The 23,378-nt window shown below is 43.7% G+C and overlaps 1 protein-coding gene across 8 annotated transcripts in view; it reads left to right on the top strand.

Moving 5' to 3' along the window:
* CTNND2 (catenin delta 2) overlaps positions 1-23,378 on the top strand; it is a 3,073,686-nt gene that overhangs the window by 951,895 nt on the left and 2,098,413 nt on the right. For all 8 annotated transcript variants that reach the window (XM_075314970.1, XM_075314969.1, XM_075314967.1 and 5 more), the window contains one exon: positions 19,337-19,509. In XM_075314970.1, coding sequence (XP_075171085.1) covers positions 19,337-19,509 — 173 coding nt within the window. The remainder of the gene's footprint in view (positions 1-19,336; positions 19,510-23,378) is intronic.

The raw sequence follows: 23,378 nt of genomic DNA, 5'->3' as shown, positions 1-23,378 counted from the left end.
GGTGGAGGCAACGTGATGGCATGGGCATGCATGGCTTTCAATGGCACTGGGTCACTTGTGTTTATTGATGACATAACAGCAGACAAGAGTAGCCGGATGAATTCTGAAGTTTACCGGGATATACTTTCAGCCCAGATTCAGCCAAATGCCGCAAAGTTGATCGGACGGCGCTTCATAGTACAGATGGACAATGACCCCAAGCATACAGCCAAAGCTACCCAGGAGTTCATGAGTGCTAAAAAGTGGAACATTTTGCAATGGCCAAGTCAATCACCAGATCTTAACCCAATTGAGCATGCATTTCCCTTGCTCAAATCCAGACTTAAGACGGAAAGACCGACAAACAAGCAAGACCTGAAGGCTGCGGCTGTAAAGGCCTGGCAAAGCATTAAGAAGGAGGAAACCCAGCGTTTGTTGATGTCCATGGGTTCCAGACTTAAGGCAGTGATTGCCTCCAAAGGATTCGCAACAAAATATTGAAAATAAAAATATTTTGTTTGGGTTTGGTTTATTTGTCCAATTACTTTTGACCTCCTAAAATGTGGAGTGTTTGTAAAGAAATGTGTACAATTCCTACAATTTCTATCAGATATTTTTGTTCAAACCTTCAAATTAAACGTTACAATCTGCACTTGAATTCTGTTGTAGAGGTTTCATTTCAAATCCAATGTGGTGGCATGCAGAGCCCAATTCGCGAAAATTGTGTCACTGTCCAAATATTTCTGGATTTAACTGTATATATATATATATATATATATATATATATATATATATGGTCTCTTAATTTTTGCCACAGTATATATATATATATATATACAGTGGAACCTTCGATTTCGAGCATAATTGGTTCCGGGAGTGTGCTCTTAAACCAAGTTACTCTTATATCAAAGCGAATTTTCCCATAGGAAACCCAAAAATATTTGCTTTATTTATACAAACTTATTACAGTAATACAAAATAATGTACTGTATTCATATAAAATTATTACAGTACACTAATACAAAATACTGTACAGTTAAAAACAAAAACAAATTAAACTGCACTTTAGCTTACAATAAAATTGTTTGTGTGCGAGAGGTACAATACAAGCAATGTTCTGTACTGATTATCAGAAAGAAAGTACAATTCTATATCCACAAATGCAAATTGATAGACATGATGTATAGTATATACTGTACTGTACAATGTTCAGGAGAGAAAAAATCCAGCATCCAGTTCCGGTTAATATTAAAAATATTTCTTTAATCAAAAATTAGATGGAATTTTTCTCCTTAAAATTGTCCATAGTGAGGTCTTGCTACCTAATTTCCGTGCACCATTCTGGCTATAACAATCTCCTGATGGGTGATCCGGTTTCTTTCTTTTTTCTGTACTGTACAATGGTATACTGTGTACAATATACAGTACATATGTACAGAAAGTTACCTCCAGCGCGGGTCAGAGTGCAGTGAAAGGACAGAACCAGACGTGTGCACGGTGAGTATTTGTTCTTCTTGCAAAGCATTGCTCTTAAACCAAGTTACAAATTTGTAAAAAGCTTTCCTTGTCTTGCAAAACGCTCTCAAACTAAGTTACTCTTAAACCAAGGTTCTACTGTGTGTATATATATATATATATATATATATATATATATATATATATATGTGTATATATATATATATATATATATATATATATATACTGTATATATATATTGTTATATATATAACAATGGAGAAAAAGACATGGATCGCACATCCCAAAAAAAACACATTGATCTAAAAGCCGCTAGGCAAAAATTTAAATAGAACATGAGGTTCTTAGTTACCATTCTGATCAGACTGTATTAAGCCCACTGTCACGTCACGGCGAACCTCTTAAGTAGGTCCCTATTCTAAGCCTTGTAGTGCGGCACTGTGCACCAACCACTGCTACAGCGACAAAGCGCCAGCAGGGCAGGCGACCTGGTGCCTCGCAGCACCCATGCTGCAAGGCAAAGCCCCCAAGGCTCCAGGCCGGACCGCCCCACCGACACGTCATCACCACAACAGCGGCCACTACACGGTACCAGCACACAGTGAGAGGAGCTGCGCACTCACCTCCCACTGGCTCCCATATGTGAACTGGGAGCAAAAAAAGGCTGACCACTCTTGCAGTCTCCTGCTGATTAAAATCACCTGTGCCAAATGGGGGGAGTGCAGATCCAAGCAAAAAACAGAGGGGGATAGAATGTTATATAACAATGGAGAAAAAGACATGGATCGTACATCGCTGCAGCAGTGGTTAGTGCACAGTGCCGCACAAAAAAGGTTTAGGTTAGGGACCCACTCAAGAGGTTTTCCGTGACTTGGCAGTGGGCTTAATACAATCTGATCAGAATGGTAACAAAAGAATCTCATGTTCTATTTAATTATTTGCCTAGCGGCTTTAGATCATTGTATTTTTTGGGATGTGTGATCCATGTCTTTTTCTTTATAGTGTGTTTTATATATATATATATATATATATATATATATATACTAGAAGGTGGCCCGATTCTACGCATCGGGTATTCTAGAATTTACGTATTGTGTAGTTCATGTATGATTTTTGTTATATATATATATATATATATATATATATATATATATAGATGTTGTTGTGTGTAGTTACCAAGGGTTTGTGTAGGGCGCTGTACATGTTCTCGGTGTTGTCTGGGTGTGACGGGGGGTGAGAGCGGTGTTGTATGTGTGTTGCGTGTGTTGCGTTGTTTGTGGAGCGCTGTGTGTCTGTAGCGTTGTGTGTGTGTGTGTTGCACGGTTTGTGTGTGTGTGGTGTGTTTTGGGGGGAGGTATGTTTTGTGCAATGTGTGTGTTGTGCGGTATGTGCGTATATGTGTGTGTGCCGCGGTGTTTGTGTGTTGGGTGTTGTGTGTGTGCAGCGTTGTCTGTGTGTGTGGATGTCTGTGTAGGGTAGTTGTTTGTGGTTCCCAGTGTGTGTGTGTGGTGTGTTGTGCAGTGCGCGTGTGTGTGTGTTGGGGGGAGGTGTGCACTTCCCATCGTGCTCCATCCCCCATGCAGCACACTCCCCATCGTGCTCCATCCCCCATGCAGCGCACTCCCCATCGTGCTCCATCCCCTATGCTGTGCACCCCCCATCGTGCTCCATCTCCCATGCTGCGCACTCCCAAACGTGCTCCATCCGCCATGCTGCGCACTCCCAAACGTGCTCCATCCACCATGCTGCGCACTCCCAAACGTGCTCCATCCGCCATGCTGCGCACTCCCAAACGTGCTCCATCCCCCATGCAGCGCACTCCCCATCGTGCTCCATCCCCTATGCTGCGCACCCCCCATCGTGCTCCATCCCCTATGAAGCGCACCCCCATCGTGCTCCATCTCCCATGCTGCGCACTTCCAAACGTGCTCCATCCGCCTTGCTGCGCACTCCAACACGTGCTCCATCCGCCATGCTGCGCACTCCCAAACGTGCTCCATCCGCCATGCTGCGCACTCCCAAACGTGCTCCATCCGCCATACTCCGCACTCCCCATCGTGCTGCATCCCCCATGCTGCGCACACCCAAACATGCTCCATCTGCCATGCTGCGCACTCCCAAACGTGCTCCATCCGCCATGCTGCGCACTCCCAAACGTGCTCCATCCGCCATGCTGCGCACTCCCAAACGTGCTCCATCCGCCATGCTGCGCACTCCCAAACGTGCTCCATCCGCCATGCTGCGCACTCCCAAACGTGGTCCATCCGCCATGCTGTGCACTCCCAAACGTGGTCCATCCGCCATGCTGCACACTCCCAAACGTGCTCCATCCGCCATGCTGCGCACTCCCAATCGTGCTCCATCCGCCATGCTGCGCACTCCCAAACGTGCTCCATCCGCCATGCTGCGCACTCCCAAACGTGCTCCATCCCCCATTCTGCGCACTCCCCATCGTGCTCCATCCCCCATGCTGCAGCAGCATCAGCCTCTCTACCCGCAGCATCAGCCTCTCTGCCCGCAGCATCAGCCTCTCTCCTCCCAGCATCAGCCTCTCTACCCGTAGTATCAGCCTCTCTCCTCCCAGCATCAGCCTCTCTGTCCCCAGCATCAGCCTCTCTGTCCCCAGCATCAGCCTCTCTCATCCCAGCATCAGCCTCTCTCCTCCCAGCATCAGCCTTTTCTGTCCCCAGCATCAGCCTCTCTCCTCCCAGCGTCAGCCTTTTCTGTACCTAGCATCAGCCTCTCTCCTCCCAGCATCAGCCTCTCTCATCCCAGCATCAGCCTCTCTCCTCCCAGCCTACCCCAGCCTCAGCCTCCCCCAGCATCAGCCTCTCTCCTCCCAGCATCAGCCTCTCTCCTCCCAGCATCAACCTCTCTCCTCCCAGCATCAGCCTTTTCTGTCCCCAGCATCAGCCTCTCTCCTCCCAGCCTACCCCAGCCTCTGCCTCCCTCAGCATCAGCCTCCCCCAGCATCAGCCTCTCTCCTCCCAGCATCAGCCTCTCTCTTCCCAGCATCAGCCTCTCTCCTCCCAGCCTACCCCAGCCTCAGCCTCCCCCAGCATCAGCCTCTCTCCTCCCAGCATCAGCCTCTCTCCTCCCAGCATCAGCCTCTCTCCTCCCAGCCTACCCCAGCCTCAGCCTCCCCCAGCATCAGCCTCTCTCCTCCCAGCATCAGCCTTTTCAGTCCCCAGCATCAGCCTTTCTCCTCCCAGGCTCAGCCTCCCCCAGCATCAGCCTCTCTTCTCTCAGCCTCCCCATCCCAGCCTTCCCCAGGATCAGCCTCTCTCCTCCCAGCCTCCTCCAGCACGCCGTGCTCCTCTGCCGACACTCACAGATCCGATCGCATACACTCACACACACACACACCCGATCGCATACAGTCACACACACCTGATCGCATACACTCACGCACACACACATTGACGATTTTGCACATACGCGCTCACACTCACAACATCCGGAGATACCACATGCTTCTGGCCATGTGATCCTCCGGCAGGTCCTGGAAGCTCACAGCAAAGTATCGCCGCCGAGAAGCAAGCGATATCCCAGGATGTTGTGAGTGTGGGGATGCGATGTGATGTGTGTGTGAGGTGTGTGTGAGAGTGAGTGTGATCTGATGTGTGTGTGTGTGTGTGTATGTGTGTGTGTGTGCTGTTATGTGTGTGCGTGTGTGTATGTTCCGCCGCTGCAGGACCTTGATGCGCTGGTAACTATGCTACCATGGTTACCAGCGTATCTCGTCCCCCGCTCGCACGGGAGCCCACACCAGCATACGCCGGCCAGCCCCAGCAATGCGAGGGTATGTGTCGGCTGGTTTGGCGGCGTACGCTGATGTGGGCTCCCGGGGGTACAGTACTCACCTGGTAGTCATGGCTCCGTGACCGTGTTGGTTCGGGGAATGCGTGGGGGGGCGGGGCCAGAGCTAGCGTGCATTGCGTGAGGGGGGCGGGGCGTGGCCGAGTTGCCAATGCCTGCAGGGTTCCGGGGCGCGAGAGGCCAATCTGTGGGGGGCGGAGCCTGGGCGAGTGGCCAATCCATGCGGGGGGGCGGGGCCATGGCGAGCCCAGTGGCCAATCAGCTTTGTGTCACCGTAAGGACACAATTGTGGAGCAAGACAGACAGACAGACAGACAGAATAAGGAAATTATATATATACATATATATATATATATATATATATATATATATATATATATATATTACAGTATACAGACCAAAAGTTTGGATACACCTTCTCATTTAAAGAGTTTTCTTTATTTTCATGTCTCTGAAAATTGTAGATTCAGATTGAAGACATCAAAACTATGAATTAACACATGTAGAATGAAATACTTAACAAAAAAAGTTTGAAACAACTGAAAATATGTCTTATATTCTAGGTTCTTCAAAGTATCCACCTTTTGCTTTGATTACTGCTTTGCACACTCTTGGCATTCTCTTGATGAGTTTCAAGAGGTAGTCACCGGAAATGGTCTTCCAACAGTCTTAAAGGAGTTTCCAAAGATACTTAGCACTTGTTGGCCCTTTTGCCTTCACTCTGCGGTCGAGCTCACCCCAAACCATCTCGATTGGGTTCATGTCTGGTGACTGTGCAGGCCAGGTCATCTGGCGTAGCACCCCATCACGATCCTTCTTAGTCAAATAGCCCTTACACAGCCTGGAGGTGTGTTGGGGTCATTGTCCTGTTGAAAAATAAATGATGGTCCAACTAAACGCAAACCAGATGGAATAGCATGCCGCTGCAAAATGCTGTGGTAGCCATGCTAGTTCAGTATGCCTTCAATTTTGAATAAATCCCCAACAGTGTCACCAGCAAAGCACCGCCACACCATCACACCTCCTCTGCATGCTTTACGGTGAGAACCAGGCATGTAAAGTCCATCCGTTCACCTTTTCTGCATCGCACAACACGGTGGTTGGATCCAAAGATCTCAAATTTGGACTCATCAGACCAAAGCACAGATTTCCACTGGTCTAATGTCCATTCCTTGTGTTCTTTAGCCCAAACAAGTCTCTTCTGCTTGTTGCCTGTGTGACGACATGGACACTCACTGCCTAGCATGGGTTAAAGTTTCTTACCATTCAGCCAGACATAAACACAGTTTGTTTATAGATGGGGGATAATCCCTCATTGTTCTACAAGACTCTTGGGAGTTTAATATTGAAGTTTTTGTCGATTCATGTAATTGTTTTGGCCACTGAAGGCCAGACACACAGATAAATCAATTATGCGAACTTCCCATTGTATTACTAAGTGAATTGCTAGATGTGATGTAACTTACCTGTCTCACCCTTGTCTCTAGATATTTGAGTATAGCTTGAAATTCATCCAATAAGAGAAGAAACCTTGTACAACCAATCCGATAAGGGCACAGTATATCCAAAGGGAAGGCTATGGCTATAAAAAGGGACTTCTTTAAGTCACCAGTTGTTGATGAATGTTGCATGATCCAGTCTAAGCTCTTAGGAGCTGGCTAGGGGATCAGAACTAGGATGCCTTGTGGACTCTGTCCAGGGACTTTGGCTCTGACTAGAGGATCACTTGGCTACATGGATTCAATCTAGGGACTTCGATTATGATTGGAGACCATAACCACAGTCTAGGGATTTCAACTCCGGCTGCCAGGATTATATCATCATACCAGAGACTACTTAAGGGGGAAACCCAGGTTGGGATAATCCAGTCACCTGGCTACAGACTTTGCAGACCTCAGCCAGCTTCCTAAATCTGATGTTATTCTAGTCTCAGTGGGTGCCCGCCGAAAGTGGGGTGCTGCTGGATTGAAGTAAGTAGCCCTGAAAGCTCTGAGGCAAGGACATGCTAAATCCCTGGTGAGCCAGCGGAAGGGTGAGACTCTGTTGCCTGTTACATTTGTGTGTTTTGCTGGTTACGTGCTATGTGCCGTTAATTGTTTGGGGATCCAATAGATTTAATATTGTGATTCCCTCACCCTGTGTTATCTGAGTAGTGTTCCACCCACGGTTAAGGAGGTCGGCGTTCAGTTGGGATGAGCCCTGGGCCACGCTGTCTTTCTAAAGTCAGCCGGGCCAGTGGACATTACTCAGCCTGGTTTATCAAGTATAGAAGGAGGACAAAAAAGCGCAAATAGGGTCTTACCCCGATATATGTAGGGTGGGGAAGGGGGAGTAAACTCACTCACCTGATGTAGTTGTGACAGTCACAACTACTATAAGTGCATGTAAATCAAGATCCACGGCTGCAGCCACCCAGTGGCAGACATCAGAGAGCAATAGAGAAGGGTGTTCAATTGCCGCGCCAACAGATCACTCATTCAGATCACCCTTTTCCCGCCGTTTTTTTTCTGAAGAGGGATGTTCCTATGACGTCATTTTCACTACTTATGATGTGTCTGATCTCTGTGGGACAGACTTGATGTTATTTTTAACCTGATGGTCCTGAGGAAGGGAGCAGGTGCTCCTGAAACGCGTAGACCTGTATGAAAATAAAGTGACATTGGTCTTCATCATCTGAATGAGTGATCTGTTGGCGCGGCAATTGAACACCCTTCTCTATTGCTCTCTGATGCCTGGTTTATCAAGGGGAGCTGCAGAGGACTGGTGTTCGTGGACACCGTCCAGGGCTCAACAACCAGGGAGGCACATAAGCATATCTAGCAGGCCATAGGGGAGGCATTCAGGTTTCGGACACTGCCATGTCCAACCCCACCAGGTCAGCCATGGGACAAGGACCAGAGAGAAGTTACGACCGCAGCAGTAAATGAATGCTACAGGATCGGTGCCAGAGGCGAAAGATTGACTACAGGAACGCTGACACTCAGTCGGACTTGATCCGGAAATTAGTCCGTTGGGATGCCCAGACTGATGCAGAGGACGATGAGGATCCAACCGATATTGACCCAGAGGATTTAAACTATGTGCAGCATCATGGATCTAGTGACAATCGGGAATCAACTTGGTCCCAAATGGCCCGAGCCACAGCATTGTTGGTTGTATTGGGGCCTAAATCCTCAAGAGAAGAGAAGGCTTGTGTTCTGGAATATCTTTATGGGGTTCCAGCTGCCGTACTGCTAACACCAGCAGCTCGAAAAGTATGGTCCCGCTACCCAGCAGAAACTGCACCGAAACAAAGGTCTACAATCAGGGCCTGTGACTTGCCCAATCTATGGCATTGTTATACATGTTGGCGCCGTGGATAAAGATTGTCTCCAAAACCGAGGCCCCATGCTTGGAGCCCATCTGCCAGCTCAGCCGGTCAAGATCTGTGACTTACAGAGCCAGGGACTACGAGATACTGGTTCCTCCATTACCCTGGTAAGCCCAGTTATTGTTTCCCCAGAAGACTATTTACCAGATTCCCAATTATCTATCTCCCTGGCTGAGGACCAGCGCTCGGACATCCCTCTGGCATGTGTGCAGTTGGACCTAAGGACCGACCAGGGAGAGGTCGAAGGTGGAGCTTATGGACACCATCCCCACACCAGTTATTTTGGGAAATGACCAGGGAGAGGTTGATGTGAGACTTGTGGACAGCCTCCCCATACCTGATATTTTGGGGACCAACCAGGAAGCGATCGATGTGGGACTTGTGAACAGCCTCCCCATACCTGTCATTGTGGAGACTGACCAGAGCAAGGCTGATGTGGAGCTTATGAACAGCATCCCCACACCTGTTATTTTGGGACAAGAAAAAAACTTTTGTCCAGCTCACCTGTTTCTCATAGGAGACTTCTTATCCAGGACCGTGCAAGAAAAAGGAAGGTAGCTGAACTCATAGCATTAATTTCGAAAAAATTCCAGCAATCCAGTCCATGGAAAATATTTCATTAAAAAAAATCACATTTTATTTATAAATCCATATTAAAAAAGTCCATAGCAAGGTTCAAACTGCCCCACAAGAGGACGCGTTTCGAACAACCAAGTTCTTAATCTGTCTCTAACCCTTCTGAGAAAAAAGGACTCATTAAAAGTGGCTGAAACCCGAACATGGAAATCATTAACCAGAGAAAGGTGCAGCAAAAGCCTCCCATTAACCCTCAATGTGTAGCACTTTGGAAAACACTGTTTAAATATCCAAAACATTTTTTTATATATATATTTCAAAGATTTTAAAGATTTTAAACATTTTTAAGATTTTAAAGAAATCCCTTTTTTCTCTTTGGGAAAAGACACATTACATGTAATATTCACATTCCTTCACACATATCCAACATAATGTGAAAAAACAAGAAGAAATATAGATAGTCTTAAAAATTTACATTTGAAAATATATCCCCAATTCAATATGCATATAATACATCATTCCTCCTATTCAAGCCGATGGGGGATCTAGTCCCCATCAAAAAAATCCACTTCATCTCCCTGTGTAGCAACAGCCTTTTTAAATCTCCCCCCTTTTAGGTAATTTTACTCTTTCTATTGCATTTACCTTCATATCCTTCAAATCCACTGCATATACATCCCGAAAGTGTTAAGACACTCCAGACAAACTCCTGGTTGTCACATTATTTGCGTCATACGCATGCTCGGAGATTCTTTTCCTTAAGGGACGCGAAGTGCTACCAATATATTGCAGTCGGCAAGCTACACAGGAGATCAAATAGACCACATGATCCATGCTACAGTTTATCATATAATTTATTTCATAATTTTTTCCTTGGTTATAGGAAGAAAAACTTTTTGTATTCAGCATAAAACCGCACAAACCACATGATTTGCGTCCACACTTATACAATCCCTTTGTGGGCAACCAATTACCTGCAGTGTTCTCCACTCTATTCACACAAGATCTATTTGTGTGGTCACTAGGTGATAATAACGCATTCAAAGCTGTATTTTGTTTAGACACAAACTTAACCCCTTCTTTCAAGATCTTAAAGTTTCATCAGTTGACATTATCGGCAAATACTTTTTAATCACATATACCACCTCATGATAATTTTTACTGAATTTTGTGGAGAAGACTACAGGCAAATTATTACTTGGCTTCTTATTCACTTCCTTCATTTTCAAATATTGCTCCCTATTTTTCAAGTTAGTTTTCTTTTTTGCTCTTTGTAAATCACTTCGATGGTATCCCCTGGCCACAAATCTTTCATCAATAATATCGCATTCCAACCTATAGTCTTATAGTCCTCCTCACTATTACAACACCTCTTCGCTCGTATGTACTCACCTGTCGGGATGTTCCCAATTATATACTTCGGGTGACAACTCCCTGCATGAAGCAAGGAGTTCCCCACTGCAGGTTTTCTATAGCACTAGTGCTGGAATTACCGCATAATGTCATGTCCAAAAAATGTATTTTCTGTTCCTCATGCTGGTGGGTAAAAAATAAATTATGAGCATTGTTACTTATATAGGATACAAAATCCTTCACTCTATTTAGTTCTCCTCGCCATATAATCAGTATATCATCTATGTACCTAAGGTATATAGCAATATCTGGTGAGAAGGGATTAGAGTGATTAAAAATAAATTGCTCCTCCCACCAAAACATGAAGATCCCAGCTAGAGATGGAGAGAACCTAGAATCTATGGAACATCCCTGTAGTTGGACATAACAATTACCCAAGAAGGAAAAATAGTTGTTTTTTAATAAAAAACTTGTTACCTCCAGAATAATTTATTGTAAGTCAGATGTGTAGCCAGAGTACCGTTCAAGCTGATTCTTCAGAGCCAAAATTGCCAAGTAGTGCGGGATTGACGTATAGAGTGTTTGCACATCACATGCCAACCAACTATAGCCTTTTTTCCACTCTACATTTGACAGAATATTCAAAACATGTTTTCCATCCAATATAAAACTAGGAGATGCTTTTGCAAGAGCCTGTAGATGGTCATCAAGCCTCTCGGATAAATGCTCTGTAATTGATCCAATGTCCGAAATTATGGGTCTAAAACTGGGCGGAAACAAATTCTTATGAGATTTGGGGAGAGCATACAGCAGTGATGTACGCGGACATGAGGGAATGAAATACTCTTTTTGTTTAACATTAATTAGACCCAGTTGTAAGCCCTCATCTGTCAATTTCTCCAGGGCATTCTTTATTTCCTTTGTAGGGTCATAATCTATGCTTTTATACGTATCACTATCTTGGAGCATATTCAGAATTTCTCTCTCATAAAGTCCTACGTCCATCACCACCACTGCTCCTCCCTTAATAGGATTCTTTATAATAATATTTGGATTATTCTGCAACGTTTTTATAGCATCTTTTTCCTTTTTGGACAGATTTTTAACTATAAGTTTTTTAAGATTATACAAATAGGTAAGCTCCTTCTCTACAATGTTTTGAAAATCTGTCATCTGATCTGACCTAGACGCAATTGGATAAAACTCCGGATTAGGTATTCTTTTTTTATTAACCATATCATCTGGACCCATGAGTTTCAAAACATCCATAGAAAGATCCCGCAAATCCTGCAGTGCCAGCTGCTCACAAAATGACGAGGGGGAAAAAACCACATCAGGCTGATGAGATTCCTCTATCTCCTTCTCCTGATCACAGAAAAAATGTCTCCTAACAGTCAGTTTCCGAATAAATTTATTCACATCAAGTATAGTCTCAAATAAGTTGAATCCTGCATTAGGCACAAAATTCAAGCCTTTCTCCAAGACTTTGATCTCATTTTCACTCAAAATGCACGCTGACATATTTATTACTGACTGTAATCTTCCTTTATTTATTTCTTCTTCCCCCTCGTAAAGTGTCCATGCTGATATTCATTTCTTTCAATGCCTGCGACCGGCCCTCCTTGTTTTTTTCTTTGGTTTTTCTGAAAATGAGGTTGGTTTTTTGAATTTACCATGGAAGTAGATGGATTCTCTACATTACTGTCAGACGCATCCGTATTGTAGTCTATGGATTCTAAATCCGTTGATTCAAGATCCGTCGCAGAGAAATTTACTCTATTCTGATTATTTTTACTCTTTGTCTTTAGAATAGATTTAGGACCATCCCGAGGTAAGTAAATACCTAAGTATATACTCTGTTACTCTCGTAGTCTCTTGAGTCCCGAATAAACTTCTTTTCTTTAAAGGGTGTGATCTTATCCTCCAACGCAATAATTTTAGTATTAATTTGTTCCATCATGATCTTATAAGATTCTAGATTATTATATTGAACCAACAAATTTTCAACTTCTTTTATTATATTTTGGTTTGTGCGGTTTTATGCTGAATACAAAAAGTTTTTCTTCCTATAGCCAAGGAAAAAATTATGAAATAAATTCTATGATAAACTGTAGCACGGATCATGTGGTCTATTTGATCTCCTGTGTAGCTTGCCGACTGCAATATATTGGTAGCACTTCGCGTCCCTTAAGGAAAAGAATCTCCGAGCATGCGTATGACGCAAATAATGTGACAACCAGGAGTTTGTCTGGAGTGTCTCAACACTTTCGGGATGTACATGCAGGGGATTTGAAGGATATGAAGGTAAATGCAATAGAAAGAGTAAAATTACCTAAAAGGGGGGGGATTTAAAAAGGCTGTTGCTACACAGGGAGATCAAGTGGATTTTTTTGATGGGACTAGATCCCCCATGGGCTTGAATAGGAGGAATGATGTATTATATGCATATTGAATTGGGGATATATTTTCAAATGTAAATTTTTAAGAATATCTATATTTCTTCTTGTTTTTTCACAATTTGTTGGATATGTGTGAAGGAATGTGAATATTACATGTAATGTGTCTTTTCCCAAAGAGAAAAAAGGGATTTCTTTAAAATCTTAAAATTGTTTAAAATCTTTGAAATATATATATAAAAAATGTTTTGGATATTTAAACATAGTGTTTTCCAATTGCTACACATTGAGGGTTAATGGGAGTTTTTTGCTGCACCTTTCTCTGGTTAATGATTTCCATGTTCGGGTTTCAGCCCCTTTTTAATGAGTCCTTTTTTTCTCAGAAGGGTTAGAGACAGATTAAGAACTTGGTTGTTTGAAACGCGTCCTCTTGTGGGGCAGTTTGAACCTTGCTATGGACTTTTTTAATATGGATTTATAAATAAAATGTGATTTTTTTAATTAAATATTTTCCATGGACTGGATTGCTGGAATTTTTTCGAAATTACTGTTATTTTGGGGTCTGACCAGGAAGAGGTCCATATGGAGCTTATGGATGGTCTCCCCACTTCTGTTATTTCGGGGACTAACCAGGAGGAAATTAAAGTGGGGTTCATGGATGGCCCCACCAAGACTGTTACCACCCAGAGGAAAGTGAAAGTGGGGCTTGTGGATTATCTGCTCACACCAGTTATTTTGGAGTATGACTTAGGACAAGGACTATCCAGCCAGTTCGTAGCAGCCACCACCCACTTACAAGCCAAGCAGGACCCTGATGTGGATATTTCTAACATCTTTTCCAAGGATAATTCACATTCCCAGTTTCCATCATCCACTTTTGAGCCAACAACCGTGAGTAAGCATAACCAGACTGTGGCTATTGACTGGGGGAAGATTGATAGTAAGAAATGTATGAAAGCCCAACTCATGGACCCTACCTTAGTGCTTATCCGCAATATGGCTGCTCAACCTTGGGGAGGTAATCAGGAGAAGGTGTATAGAAGGGAGCCTCTGCTGCTGACCTCACCATTAAAAAGATCAATGCCGTCAAGAGGAGAAGGATGATCGGAAGCCTATCATGTCTGGCTAATATTAAGAAGGGGGGAGGAATGGGACGACATGGACACTCACTGCCTAGCATGGGTTGAAGTTTCTTAACATTCAGCCAGACATAAAGATAGTTTTTTTATAGATGGGGGATAATCCCTCATTGTTCTAGAAGACTCTTGGGAGTTTAGTATTGAAGTTTTTGTTTACTCATTTAATTGTTTTGGCTACTGAAGGCCAGACACACAGATAAATCAATTATGCAAACTTCCCATTGTATTACTAAGTGAATTGCTAGATGGGATGTAACTTACCTGTCTCACCCTTGTCTCTGGATATTTGAATATAGCTTGAAATTCATCAAATAAGAGAAACAACCTTGTACAACCAATCCGATAAGGGCACAGTATATCCAAAGGGAAGGCTATGGCTATAAAAAGGGACTTCTTTAAGTCACCAGTTGTTGATGGCTGTTGCATGATCCAGTCTAAGCTCTTAGGAGCTGGCTAGGGGACCAGAACTAAAATGCCTTGTGGACTCTGTCCAGGGACTTTGGCTCCGACTAGAGGATCACTTGGCTACATGGCTTCAATCTAGGGACTTCGATTCCGATTGGAGACCATAACCGCAGTCTAGGGATTTCGACTCCGGCTGCCAGGATTATATCATCATACCAGAGACTACTTAAGGAGGAAACCCAGGTTGGGACAATCCAGTCACCTGGCTACAGACTTTGCAGACCTCAGCCAGCTTCCTAAATCTGGCGTTGTTCGAGTCTCGGTGGGTGCCCGCCAAAAGTGGGGTGCTGCTGGATTGGAGTAAGAGAAAGGAGAACAAAGCGATCAAAGAGCCCAATCATGCAAAAATAAGGTTGTATCAAAAATTGATTTTATTATTACACATATTTATTACAATGAATACAAGTGTTTTTTAAGTGTTTTTAGGGACAACTACAATGCATCATAATTAGATCTATAAAAACGGAACTGTATATATTGTTCACAATTGTGTACACATTGACTTGCTATAAATGTATCTATATTGCTGTGCTAGTAAACGCAGTGTCTTTCAATTTATATTAGAGCACATGTGGCAGACCAGATTAGCAAAACATGTTTTTTCCAATGTCAGTTATACGATAGTTACAAGAGAAGGGGGAGAGGGCGTAATTGCCATATTACACCATTGCATGAGCGACACAAAACAGTTACTTATAACATAGACCACTAGGGGTCACTGTTGCGCTTTTAAAGAAATAAAGCGTCCTGCCCGCCACATGGATCTAAATCACACTATGCGTTTTTGGAGAGGGAAGCAATCAATACAGGTACAAAATTGAATACCCGGTACTGTCACCCTCCCACATATAACAGCACGATTAGAAAGATGTGCAGTACACAGCATTCCCACATATAGCAGCACAATAGCCAAATTCATTGTAATAAATATGTGTGATAATAAAATTAATTTTTGATACAACATTATTTTTGCATGATTGGGCTCTTTGGTCGCTTTGTTCTCCTTTCTCTTGCTGTGTAGTCTTGCAATTTTTTGCCCATATAGTTTTTGATAATACTTAAATAGAATGCACTTTATCTTGGTGTAATAATATGTATTTAAAAGCACTGATTACTAACATACTGGATTGGAGTAAGTAGCCCTGGAAGCTCTGAGGCAAGGACATGCTAAATCTCTGGGGAGCCAGCGGAAGGGTGAGACTCTGTTGCCTGTTACATTTGTGTGTTTTGCTGGTTATGTGCTATGTGCCGTTAATTGTTTGGGGATCCAATAAAGTCTTAATATTGTTATTCCCTCACCCTGTGTTGTCTGAGTAGTGTTCCGCCCACGGTTAAGGAGGTCGGCGTTCATTTGGGATGAGCCCTGGGCCACGTTGTCTTTCTAAAGTCAGCCGGGCCAGTGGACGAGGGCACCCACTGATCCCGGGTCTCCACAGCCTGTCCTTAGCAGTGGTTTCCCAGCAGCTATTTTACCATGAAGGCCTGCTGCACAAAGTCCCCTCTTAACAGTTGTTCTAGAGATGTGTCTGCTGCTAGAACTCTGTGTGACATTGACATGGTCTCTAATCTGAGCTGCTGTTAACCTGCGATTTCTGAGGCTGGTGACTCGGATACACTTATCCTCCGCAGCAGAGGTGACTCTTGGTCTTCCTTTCCTTGGGCGGTCCTCATGTGAGCCAGTTTCTTTGTAGCGTTTGATGGTTTATGCCACTGCACTTGGTGACACTTTCAAAGTTTTCCCAATTTTTCGGACTGACTGACCTTCATTTCTTAAAGTAATGATGGCTACTCGTTTTTCTTTACTTAGCTGCTTTTTTCGTACCATAATACAAATTCTAACAGTCTATTCAGTAGGACTATCAGCTGTGTATCCACCAGACTTCTGCACAGCACAACTGATGATCCCAACCCCATTTATAAGGCAAGAAATCCGACTTATTACACCTGTGAAGTGAAAACCATTTCCGGTGACTACCTCTTGAAGCTCATCAAGAGTGTGCAACGCAGTAATCAAAGCAAAAGGTGGTTACTTTGAAGAACCTAGAATATAAGACAGTTGTTTCACACTTTTTTGTTAAGTATTTAATTCCACATGTGTTAATTCATAGTGTTAATGCCTTCAATGTGAATCTACAATTTTCAGAGACATGAAAATAAAGAAAACTTTTTGAATGAGAAGATGTGTCCAAACTTTTGGTCCGTACTGTATATATATATATATATATATATATATATATATGTATGTATATGTGTGTTGGAGGTGTCACTGCTGTCTTCTAAAATTGAGTCTAATGTTTGACACATGGTAGAGAGTGTGTATGTCTGAGAAGCAGCCAGTGTGGAGAGACTGCTCATCTGCCGACAGAGTTATTGAAGCCTCTCTGAAGAAAAACCCCCGAGAGAGCGAGGGTTTGCTACACCTGACTGGGGTCTGTGGGATACTCTTGGAGAAAGGGGTATCAAAACCTGTGGAGTTTTACAGTGAGTGTTACGGACTGTCATCAATGTGTGAAGTGAACTACAAATTCAGTTTATGCTGTCTTAATAAACTGCTAAACTTTTAAAAGAACCATGCTCCTGTGTGCTACCTTAGAGGCCAGCAAAGTGAGTGAGTAACTCCCTAATGATTCAGCGTGTGAACTGTGTGTAACTTCAAAATACAGTGCCTACAAGTAGTATTCAACCCCATGCAGATTTAGCAGGTTTACACATTCGGAATTAACTTGGCATTGTGACATTTGGACTGTAGATCAGCCTGGAAGTGGGAAATGCAAAGCAGCAAAAAAGAATGTTATTTCTTTTTTTATTTTTTTTTTTAAATTGTGAAAAGTTTATTCAGAGGGTCATTTATTATTCAACCCCTCAAACCACAAGAATTCTGTTTGGTTCCCCTAAAGTATTAAGAAGTATTTCAGGCACAAAGAACAATGAGCTTCACATGTTTGGATTAATTATCTCTTTTTCCAGCCTTTTCTGACTAATTAAGACCCTCCCCAAACTTGTGAACAGCACTCATACTTGGTCAACATGTGAAAGACAAAGGAGCATTCCAAGGCCATCAGAGACAAGATCGTGGAGGGTCACAAGGCTGGCAAGGGGTACAAAACCCTTTCCAAGGAGTTGGGCCTACCTGTCTCCACTGTTGGGAGCATCATCCGGAAGTGGAAGGCTTATGGAACTACTGTTAGCCTTCCACGGCCTGGACAGCCTTTGAAAGTTTCCACCTGTGCCGAGGCCAGGCTTGTCCGAAGAGTCAAGGCTAACCCAAGGACAACAAGGAAGGAGCTCCGGGAAGATCTCATGGCAGTGGGGACATTGGTTTCAGTCAATACCATAAGTAACGTACTCCACCGCAATGGTCTCCGTTCCAGACGAGCCCGTAAGGTACCTTTACTTTCAAAGCGTCATGTCAAGGCTCGTCTACAGTTTGCTCATGATCACTTGGAGGACTCTGAGACGGACTGGTTCAAGGTTCTCTGGTCTGATGAGACCAAGATCGAGATCTTTGGTGCCAACCATACACGTGACGTTTGGAGACTGGATGGCACTGCATACGACCCCAAGAATACCATCCCTACAGTCAAGCATGGTGGTAGCAGCATCATGCTGTGGGGCTGTTTCTCAGCCAAGGGGCCTGGCCATCTGGTCCGCATCTATGGGAAGATGGATAGCACGGCCTACCTGGAGATTTTGGCCAAGAACCTCTGCTCCTCCATCAAGGATCTTAAGATGGGTCATCATTTCATCTTCCAACAAGACAACGACCCAAAGCACACAACCAAGAAAACCAAGGCCTGGTTCAAGAGGGAAAAAATCAAGGTGTTGCAGTGGCCTAGTCAGTCTCCTGACCTTAACCCAATTGAAAACTTGTGGAAGGAGCTCAAGATTAAAGTCCACATGAGACACCCAAAGAACCTAGATAACTTGGAGAAGATCTGCATGGAGGAGTGGGCCAAGATAACTCCAGAGACCTGTGCCGGCCTGATCAGGTCTTATAAAAGACGATTATTAGCTGTAATTGCAAACAAGGGTTATTCTACAAAATATTAAACCTAGGGGTTGAATAATAATTGACCCACACTTTTATGTTGAAAATTTATTAAAATTTAACTGAGCAACATAACTTGTTGGTTTGTAAGATTTATGCATCTGTTAATAAATCCTGCTCTTGTTTGAAGTTTGCAGGCTCTAACTTATTTGCATCTTATCATACCTGCTAAATCTGCAGGGGGTTGAATACTACTTGTAGGCACTGTATATATATATATATATATATATACACTAGTGAAGGCACATCCACACTACAGCTTAGGCTACACTCCACATGATCGTGCAATGTTGCAAGACAATAAACTGTATAAAGATAATGGCCCCAATTCAACAAAATGATCACTCTAGATTAATAAAATGCTTTGAAAAGTTGCACTTTTTTTTTCTGGAAAAATTGGGGTCTTCATGCCATTTTTGGCCACCACACTAAACTGGGTGGAGTTGGGTGGAGTTGGGTAAAAATAACCCTAGAAAATTAAAATAACCACATAATTAATTAATATCTCCAGAGCATATAGAAGTAAAAAATAAATACAGACCAAAATAGGTAGCAAAAGCCCTATGGCATATTGTTTCATTGCTCTCTCTCAAGGACTAGGATAGACTAGGGAATTATTCATAGCGTTAATCTATGTATAAATGCTACATTTTAGCTTCTTGTGCAGTGTTTTTAAAAATTTCAATGAGTGTTCTAAATTTCTTTCTTAACTTAGGGCCCAGCATTCTATCACAGAGTGCACTACAGCTAAATTCTAAAACAGAAGGGTCTTTCCAGTATTCATCAAGCTACCATAACAACCAGGCCATGACATTGGGTGAAACAACAGCAGCGCAACTCCAGAGCCGTAGCAGTCAACCCAGATCTAATATTCAGAGCTACAGTCAAGTAAGTGGTCAAGTGCATTATCTATATATGTTTCTGTTTAAAGTCCAAAACAACATGCATGCTTTATATACCATGTGCACAATTATTAGGCAAGTGAGTGTTTTAACCATTCACCATTTTTATGCAGATTTTTCAACTCCAAGCTGTATAACTTTGAAATCTTATTGGTTTGAAGCAGATAAGTTGATGTGTGTTTGTTTAATGAGGGAGCATGTGCCCTAAGGATATCAGCAACCTTTATCATATTATTAGGCAGGTTTCTTTACTCAGACAAAATTGGCTAAAAATGAGATTTAACTGACTGAAAACTCAATAATTGTTAAAAGTCTGACAAAGGGATATAATCACAGAACTATCAAAAATTATTTCACAAATAGTTGACAGGGTTGCAAAAAACATGTTGATTAAAAAACAAGCATATTAAGATTTGAGAAGGATCAAACATGAAATGACCAGGAACCCATTATTCTTCAGTGCTGTCATTAAAAAACTGCAACTCCCTGACAGTGCCCAGAAGTACAAGATGTTCTGAGCTTAGAGACATGGCCCAGGTTAGGCTAAGTTCACATTTCCGTTGATTTGTATCAGTCACATGCGTCGCTTGACGCATGTGACTGATGCGCTGTTCAACGCTGTACAACGGATGACAAAGAACAGAATTCTTTGTCGGATTCCGTTGTGTGCGGGGGGCGGAGTTCGGGGGCAGAGCCGAGCGGGGGGCGGGGCCAGGCGCTGAGGATGTCAGTGGAAGTGCTGCGGTCTGCATGGCTGGGGACAGGTGAGTGTATCTGTGAGTGAGTGAGTGTGTGTATGTGCATGTATGTATGTATGTATGTATGTATGTATGTGTGTGCACATGCAAAGTGCGGAAGGGGGCGGAGCCGAGCGGGGGGCGGGGCCAGGCGCTGAGGATGTCAGTGGAAGTGCTGCGGTCTGCATGGCTGGGGACAGGTGAGTGTATGTGTGAGTGAGTGAGTGTGTGTATGTGCATGTATGTATGTATGTATGTATGTATGTATGTGTGTGCACATGCAAAGTGCGGGAGGGGGCGGAGCCGAGCGGGGGGCGGGGCCAAGCGCTGAGGATGTCAGTGGAAGTGCTGCGGTCTGCATGGCTGGGGACAGGTGAGTGTATCTGTGAGTGAGTGAGTGTGTGTATGTGCATGTATGTATGTATGTATGTATGTGTGTGCACATGCAAAGTGCGGGAGGGGGCGGAGCCGAGCGGGGGGCGGGGCCAGGCGCTGAGGATGTCAGTAGAAGTGCTGCGGTCTGCATGGCTGGGGACAGGTGAGTGTATGTGTGAGTGAGTGTGTGTATGTGCATGTATGTATGTATGTATGTATGTGTGTGTGTGCACATGCAAAGTGCGGGAGGGGGCGGAGCCGAGCAGGGGGCGGGGCCAGACGAGGGTGTCAGTGCTTGTCTGCATGGCTGGGGACAGGTGTGTGTGTGTGTGTGTGTGTGTGTGTACATGTGCGGAGTGCGGGAGGGGGCGGGGCCGAGCGGGGAAGTGTCGGCCTCCCTGCACACGTAACCAGCCTAAATATCGGGTAACAGCAAAGCACCCGATGTTTACCTTGGTTACCCGATATTTACCTTGGTTACGGGCCTACACCGCTTAGCGCTGGCTCCTTGCACCGTAACCAGGGTAAATATCGGGTAACCAACCAAAGCTGGTGACGTGTGCAGGGAGCCAGAGAGCATGCGCAGCGAAATCCGACGGATCTCGCTGCTCAAAAAACGTTACATGCTGCGTTCCCCCCGCCCGGCGGTCAGTCGTTCCACGACTGATCAGTCGGGCGGAGGGTGCAACGCAGCATCATCAGTCACAATCCGCTGCTCATACAAGTCTATGGGAGCAGCGGAATCCGCTAAACGGATTCCGCTGTTTACAAGAGCGGCGGATTGTGACTGATAGATTTTAGCGGAAATGTGAACTTAGCCTAAGGAAGGCTGAAAACCAACCACCACTGTACAAGACACATATGTTGAAACGTCAAGACAGCCAAGAAATATCTGAAGACAGACTTTTCAAAGATTATATGGACAGATGAGATGAGAGTGACTCTTGATGGATCAGATTGATGGCCCTGTGGCTGGATCTGTAATGGGCATCGGGCATAGGCTCCCACTTTGACTCTGATGTCAGCAAGGTGGAAGTGGGGTGCTGCTATGGGCTAGTATTATTTAAGATGATGTGGTTGGTCCTTTGAATGGACTGGAGTATGGACTCATAGTCATAATCAACTCCCAAACCTACTGCAAGTTTTTAGAAGATACTTTCTGCAAGCAGTGGTATAGCAAAATCTCTGCACCTTTCAAGAAAACCATGATTTTTTTTTTAGCAGGACAATACTCCATCTCATGTAGGAAAGTGCACCACTGCTTGGCTAGCAAGTAAAGCACTTAGATATAACCTGATAAGACCCCAATGCCCTTCAAACTACCAGCATTTGTACATTCATCTATGAATACCCTTCCTAACAAGCAGTATCTACTGTATAACTCATTGCCACGTATGTCAACATACTATTTTTAAATTCTGTTTTGAATATACAAATAAGCTTCAGATTAATTGAGGGGGTGTTGGTTTTCCAAGACTAGTCGTCCCACTCACCCTGTTATTACGCTAGTGTGGGCATGATAATATGATGAGCAAGAGCCAGTGCCAACGCCATCTCTCTGAAAAACTCGTTAATGCACGTGACTGAACCCAGGTGTATGCATCCAGGTTTCAGAAGCATGTTGCATATTTCTAGAAGAAAACAAGAAGGGGGCCATGTAATTATTTTTTCATCTTTAAAGACAACCTGACAGGTCCCCCATGCCTTCCAAACCACCAGCATGTGTGCTTTCATATATAAATAAATTGCCTAAGCCCTTTCTAGTGTATAACTCATTAATGTGTGTCAAAATTACTATATTTACATTCCATCTTCAATATACAAATAGGTTTCATACTAGTCGAGGTGGCATTGGTTTCCCCAGACTAGTCGTCCCACTTACCTTGTGGGCGTGATAACATGATTTGCAAGAGTGGGCGCCATCACTGTTTCAGAAAATCTCGCTCATGAGTGTGACTTTTTTACAAATCTGTACACCTCTGAAGCCAAATATGCTTCCTGGCTTCAGAGGCACACTACAGAGGTTAATTTTAGCGAGTCGGCAGCTGATCTTCGGCTCCTCCGGGAACGTTAGATTTCTTGTTTGTTTTCGAACATGCACAGTGTACATGGCTTTAGTGGTGCACTAATGTCTAAAAGAGCATCAATACCAGCTTGACATCAATATCTCATGCTGCTCACAAGTCAAGTTATTGTCTGCTGAGGCATGGTATCCCACTTTTCTGGAAGGATAGTCCTCAGGTCATTGAGGTTCTGGGGTACAGATTTACAACCCTCTTCATGGCGACTCAGCTGATCCCTAGGTTTTTTTATTGGATTCTGGTCTGGACAACATGCAAGCCACTTTATTTGATGTCTTCAACAGACATACAGTTGTGTTCAAAATAACAGCAGTGTGTTCAAAAGCACGAGTTAAGCCCAAAATCTTTATAATATTTATAATAGTTTTTATTTCCATGCATTGGGAACATTCCAAACAGTTTTCTAAATCAAAACATGCAGAGAAATTTAAATAATTTTTAACTGCTTTACAGAAAATATCAAAAAATGAACCTTGGCATATTCAAAAAAATAGAGCAGTGTCTGCATTTGTCTTTACAAACTCAAAATCTGTCCTCTTTTTATTTAGTACTAGCTTTAGTACCTGGCGTTGCCTGGAATAGTAACTATGTGTTTCTCTCACTCTCCCTCTCTCCCACTCACTCTCTGTCTGTATTCCTCTCTGTCTGTCTCCTTCTCTATC

The sequence above is a fragment of the Anomaloglossus baeobatrachus genome, chromosome 6 (assembly GCF_048569485.1).
Source record: "Anomaloglossus baeobatrachus isolate aAnoBae1 chromosome 6, aAnoBae1.hap1, whole genome shotgun sequence".
NCBI classification, from domain to species: Eukaryota; Metazoa; Chordata; class Amphibia; order Anura; family Aromobatidae; genus Anomaloglossus; species Anomaloglossus baeobatrachus.
The sequence above is the reverse complement of the archived record's forward strand: the minus strand, read 5'-3'. Positions and strand labels throughout refer to the sequence as shown.